This window comes from Priapulus caudatus, unplaced genomic scaffold (genome assembly GCF_000485595.1).
Source record: "Priapulus caudatus unplaced genomic scaffold, Priapulus_caudatus-5.0.1 Scaffold784, whole genome shotgun sequence".
Taxonomy (NCBI): Eukaryota; Metazoa; Priapulida; class Priapulimorpha; order Priapulimorphida; family Priapulidae; genus Priapulus; species Priapulus caudatus.
The window spans coordinates 118,077-124,943 of NW_014577845.1; the positions used below are offsets into that span (position 1 = coordinate 118,077).

At 44.0% G+C, this 6,867-nt stretch overlaps 1 protein-coding gene across 1 annotated transcript in view; it reads right to left on the reverse strand.

Annotated features, from left to right (window-relative positions):
* Positions 1–851, reverse strand: part of LOC106813502 (guanine nucleotide-binding protein subunit alpha-like) — a 43,380-nt gene extending 42,529 nt beyond the window's left edge. Inside the window, 1 exon segment of the mRNA XM_014817644.1 lies at positions 719–851. Coding sequence (XP_014673130.1) covers positions 719–735 — 17 coding nt within the window. The 5' untranslated portion in view covers positions 736–851.
* Positions 852–6,867: the final 6,016 nt, after the last annotated feature.

Sequence of the window (6,867 nt, forward strand, 5' to 3'; positions counted from 1 at the left end):
CACAGTAAACACATAAAATTATAAGCGCGATGTAACACACACCTTCTCAGGCTCTACGACACGATATACCACACACAGTAAACACATATTATAAGCGGGAAGTAACACACACCTTACAGGCTCTATGACACGATATACCACACACAGTAAACACATATTATAAGCGGGATATAACACACACCTTCTCATGCTCTACGACACGATATACCACACACAGTAAACACATATTATAAGCGGGATATAACATACACCTTCTCATGCTCTACGACACGATATACCACACACAGTAAACACATATTATAAGCGCGATGTAACACACACCTTCTCATGCTCTACGACACGCTACCACACACAATAAACAATTAATTAATTAATTGGATGCGGATCACCACCAAAATGTAATCAATTGTAAGTTACCTTATTTGTGACCTATCCTGAAAATGTTATTAATTAATTAATTAATTAATTGGATTCGGATCACCTCCAAAATCTCATCAATTCTAAGTTAGCCCATTTCTGACCTATCCTGAAAATTTTATGACAATCCGTCTATAACTTTTTCAGTTAGGCTGTACACAAACAAACCCACAAACCCACAAACCCACAAACCCACAAACCCACAAACGAACAAACACACGGCGGTGAAAACATAACCTCCTACCAACCTCTTGGCGGAGGTAATAACACACAATAAGCGCGCTATAACACACACACACACCTTCCCAGGCATCCCATTTGTCACGTCGACCGGAACTTCCTCCGTCTCATACGATCACAGAATTCGCACGCGAATTACGTGCGCGTACGCGTGCAGAACAACGTCGTTGTCTTCTTCTCGGAGCAGACGTGTGTTTGTGTGTATCTATAAGTCGAGCATGGCTGGCTGGCTGGCTGGCTGGCTGGCTGGCTGGCTGGCGGACTATAGCTAACGTACGTGTCGTGGCGTGTGCGACCGCGACGCGTACACGATCATCATATTTTATGCGCGTCGTACAGCGATTAGCGCGTGTAAAGTCCACAGCTCGCTAGACGGCTCGTGTTTGCTATACCCGCTCACAGACACTTGCTGCCCCTGCGTGCGTGCGTGCGTGCGTGCGTGCACGTGCGCGCGTGCCTTGCGATAAACAAAGGTTTCACCCCATGCAAAATGTAGATATTATAAGTGCATGGGCACACACGCATAACCACACACCACACACACACACACACACACACACACCACACACACACAACACACACACACCCACCACACACACGCACACACGCACACACGCACACACCGCACACACGTACACACGCATCACACACGCACGCACACGCACACGCACACGCACACGCACACGCACAACGCCACACGGCCACACGCACACGCATACGCACACGCCACACACACACCACACACACACGCACGCACGCACGTAACACACTCATAACACACACAGCACACACACACACACACACACACACACACCACACACACACACACACACACAACCACACATGCACACAACACATTCTCGTCTCTCTCTCTCTCTCTTTCTCTCTCTCTCTCTATATCACTATATATATACTATGATATATATATAGAATTATATATCATTATCATCCTATAATTATCTTACTCCTCGATATTATATCATCACGCGCGCCTCCGCAGCGTGCATTGCCACTATATAATATTCATACATTTTGCATGGCGTGAAACCTTCTGTTATCGCAGAGGCACGCCGCACGTGCACGCACGCACGCACGCACGACACGCAGGGCAGCAATGTCGTTGTGAGCAGGGTATAGCAAACCACGAGCCGTCTAGCGAGCTGTGGGGACTTTACACGCGCTAAATCGCCCTGTTGACGAGCGCCGCATAAAATCATGCTATGATCGGCTACGCGTCGCGGTCGCACCACCCACGTACACGCTACGTTTAGCTATAGGTCCGCCAGGCCAGCCCAGCCAGCCAGCAAAGCCAGCCAGCCAGCCGATGGCTCGACTTATAGATACTCACACAAATCACCACTTCTGCTCCGAGAGAAGACAGACGACGTTGTTCTGCACGGCGTTACGCGCACGTAATTCTGCGTGCGAATTCTGTGATGCGTATGAGACGGAGTGAAGTTCGCGTCGACGTGGACAAATTGGGGATGCCTGGGAAGGTTGTGTGTTGTTATAGCGCGCTTAATGTGTGGGTTATACCTCCGCCAAGAGGTTGTGTAGGAGTTATGTTTCACCGCCCGTGTGTTTGTTCGTTTGTGGGTTTGTGGGTTTTTGGGTTTGTGGGTTTGTGGTTTGTTTTCGGTGGTGACAGCCTTAACTGAAAAAGTTATGACGGATTCTCATAAAATCTTTAGATAGGTCTAGAAATGGGCTACTTAGATTGATGAACTTTTGAGGTGATCCGAATCTCAATTAATTAACTTAAATTAATAATAACATTTTTAGGATAGGTGCACAAATTCAAGGTTAAGCTTACAATTGGGCATTACATTTTCGGATGGTGCATCCGCATCCCAATAATTAATTATGTTATTGTGTTCGGTAGTCCGTGTTCGTAGAGCATGAGAAGGTGGTGTTACGATCGCGCTCTATAATAGTGTTTACGGCATGTGGGTTACTATCGTGTCGTAGAGCAATGAGAAGCGTAGAATAATATTATCCCGCTTATAAATATGTGTTACTGTGGTCGGTATTCAGCGTTCGTAGAGCATTAGAGATAAGGTGTATGTTATATCGCCTGACTAATCATGTGTTTACTGTGGGTTGTATATTAAGCTTTCGTAGAGCAGCAGAAAGGTGGTATGTTATATCCCGTTATAATATGTGTTTACTGTGTGTCGTATATTCGTGTCAGTAGAGCCTGTAAGGTGTGTGTTATATCCCGCTTTATAATATATGTGTTTATCTTGCTGTAGGTATATCGTGTCATAGAGCCTGTAAGGTGTGTGTTTACTTCCCGTTATAATATGTGTTTATTTGTGTGGTATATCGTGTCGTAGAGGCATTGAGAACGTGTATGTTAAATATCCGCCTTCATAAATATGTGTGTACTGTGTAGTGGTATTATTCGTGTCATTACGAGCCTGTTAAGGGTGTGTTTACTTCCCCTTATAATCATGTGTTTACTGTGTGGGGTATATTCGTCTCATAGAGCACTGAGAAGGTGTGTGTTATATCACCGTTATAAATATGTGTTTACTGTGTGTGCGTATTAATCGTGTCATAGAGCCTGAGAGCGTGTGTGTTAATATCCCGCTTATAATATGGTGTACTGCTGTGTGCTAGTATCGTGTCGTAGAGCCTGAGAAGGTGTGTGTTATCATCGCGCTGTATTAATTTTATGTGCTTTTATGTGTGTTGGTTGCGTGCATGTCGTAGCGCAAGAAGAAGTGTGTTTATAAAAGTACGTGATTTATTGTGTGTGGTAGCGTGTCCTGGCGTCCTAATCAGTAGCATTGCTTCAAACATCCTTAGACAGTGCGCGTGTACAGTGACAGCGCTGCGCGTGTATGTGAGCAGCATTCAAGCCATCCTCTCGCCCTATTCTTGATACTTAGAAAACCAGTGAAGGTTTATTTATGCTCTAGAGCAAATCGTCGAGTGTAAGTGGCTCGGTATAAAATTATCTAGCTGAAAATGTTGTTGTTTTTTCAAAACTAGTTGTAATGTATAGTCGGTGTCACATATAGCTGCTGACTAAGTTTATTTTTATTAGGTAATACGTGCGGCTGTTGTCCTGTGCGGTGGTATTAGCGCGGCATGGTTGTGTCGTGACCCTTTCCGGTGCGTGCATTTGTGCCGTGCCGTGGGTCCGTCTGCTATGGTCCGCGACCGTACGACTGCGTCCAATGGCGACAATTAGGACTCTGGTGTGCATTTGGCTTGTCAGCGGAGTGTGCGTGATGAGTATGCGTGCGTGGTGCCACCTGAGTGTATATATATAATATATTATATATAATAATATATATATATTACATATATGTGTGTGTGTTTGGGTCGTGTGGTGTGGTGTGTGTGTGTGTGTGTGTGTGTGTGGTGTGCTGTGTGTGTGTTGGGGTGTGTGTGGTGTGTGGGGTGTGTGTGTGTGTGTGTGTGTGTGTGGTGTGTGTGTGTGTGTGTGTGTGTGTGTGTGTGCACGTGTGTGTGTGTGTGTGTGTGCGTGTGTGTCGTGTCAGCTAAAAGATTTTTAATTTTTATTATTATTCAATATTAAGCAATATATCGAATCATTAAATAACTGGTTAGATGCTTTTTACGGATTACTTTTAGACCACGTTGTCTGTAACAGCGCCATGAAATACCCTCCTTATCTCGTCTTAATCGTGTATCAATTATCTAGCTGTGGATGGGTTTTTTCTTCTTTTTTTCTCTTTTTTCATCTATTTACTCTGGTGCGGTATTGTTGTGGATTGAAATCTGTTTTCGGGGGTGCGTAGTGGCGGGATCTGTTTACTGCTGCTAACAGTAATTACCTCTCAACCTTCGACAGCGGATGACCAGAGCAAAGGCGTTTTGCTTCTGCTCTAAATCAAAAACAAAATAATGTCGAGGCGAGTAACGAATTTTGTGTAATCAACATCTAGCGCTCAGTCTTTGGCCTGAATAGCTTAATATTATCGGTGTATGTGAGTTCATCACGAAGCTGCCTTACGCAGTACGACAAACGGTCATGGTACTGGCAGCCATTAAAAACAAACAAACATAAATTAGCTTAATCAGGCATAATTATCGTAGTGTATAAGAGTATTAAATTTTTTTAGTTAATTATATGTGAGTAAGTAGTTTATTAAGTACGTTGTAGCAGTATATTAGCCCTTCAATCAAGATATACTAATTCGGCGTACATGCAGAGAACGTGACAGAGACGGGGTTATAATAGCCGTACGTTCACAGAATACAACTCGGCTTAACCTTATGATGGACTCATAGTGTTTGATATTTTATGGAACCACTATAAATTGCGCACGAAGTTAATGTGTTTTATTCGGCGACACAATCTACGCATTTGAATTACAAGTCATCAACGCACGTTGATAGTGGCATTTCATCCGATAACCCGCGTTTGCCATGGTTAGCCAACTGCGTTTTGCTTATGCGGTTTTGAAGGCACACAACGAGAGTGCAACACACCCTGGAGAACTGTTCGAAGATCTCGCTTTGTGATACAATCCAGTCTTACCGCCAGTGTTCAATGTAAACCTACCGGCTCCACACCCCGTCGTTAATGATAATATACCTCGCACTCCCCGTGCGTTCATAGTAATATACCTCCCATCCACCGTGGTTCAAGTTAATTAGCCCTCCCACTCTCCCCCATGGTTTAAATGTAATTATACCTTCTCCACTCCCCCGTGGTTCAGATGTAATATATACCTGCGCTCCCCGTCGGTTTAATGAATATACCTCCCAGCTCCGCCGTGGTTCCATGTAATTATAACTTCCCACTCCGCCGTGGTTCAATGTAATATCCTCCCACTCCGCGGGTTCAACTGCAATATACCTCCCAGCGTCCGCCGTGGTTCAGTCTGTAAATGTAACCTTCTGAACTTTTTGCTTCAAGTATGCAATATACATGCTTATTTGTTTGTATAACGTTTACGCTTTGTAAGTGTGCTGATGTAATGTGTAATGTGTAACGTGGTGTTTTAGGCGTGCGTTGTAGATGTGTGCTTGCTTAATGTTGTTGTATTGTAACTTGTGTTTTCAGGCGTGGTTTGTAACGTGTGCTTGTAATGTGTAATGGTAACTCTGTGTTTTGTAGCGCTGCGCGTTGTAATGTGTGTTTGCTAACGTATCGTTGCTATAGCGGCTTTATTAGCTACATAGGTGACGATCTGTTAGAAGAGTCCGAACAGATCTGCGAAAGATGTGATCTCTCCCTGTCAGACAGTGCGGCCACAATCTATACGACTCGAACTTAAAGATTTAGAGTCCAATCGTTTCAAAACCAACCAACCCCACTACAATCCGTTTTACTCTAGCCCAACTTAATTGTGTCTCATAGCTATGCAATCAGGGCTATTCATGCTTATAGCATCCGTAAGAACAATTATGTTCATCAGTCACCCGGATATATCCGATTCTCTATGCTGTTTGGCAAACAAAATCGATTCTGTTTGAACTAATTATAGATAATATCGGATATATCAGGTCCTAGTAAGGATAACCAAGGCCTTGCCTTTCGATAATTGTTACCACTGCGTACCGTGTTTTTCGCGCCGATACAGTCTCAAATTCGCGTACCGAGATTTCCGGGGTACTGCCCTCGGTAACGTTTTAGAACGCCATTCCAACGCCTCGAGTGTTCTAGACTATCGTGTCAATAATGACCATTTAAATTAAAAACGGATAATTATACACGATGCTTCATGTATACTCTCCTAATGATAGTTTGCTCATTGTTTTGATTCCTACATACTCTGCCCACTCTCTGCCCTTCTTGCTCTCATTCTCAGTCATGTTGCGCTGCGGACCGTGTCGGAGAATGATGTCACCCGGATTGAAAGAATCTGGATGCCTATTATTAAGGAATATAATAAGGCATTTGATATTTAGCTCGGGTTGAGCGTTTTGACACGCACACGCCGCACACAGACAAATTAAACATAAACTCCACCACACACACAGATGACCATCACAACACACACACACCACCACCACACACACACACCACAACTACATTCACACACACACACACGACACACACACCACACACACACAGCACACACACACACACACAGTTTATGTATATTGCATATTATTCAAGAGCGCTAATAAAAAGGCCTTCTTAATACCCTCTCTGAATATATTTGTGTGATGGGCCGGCCTAGAGATGTTTGTCTAAACCTTTCCGGGTGTAGTGTCGGAATTGCA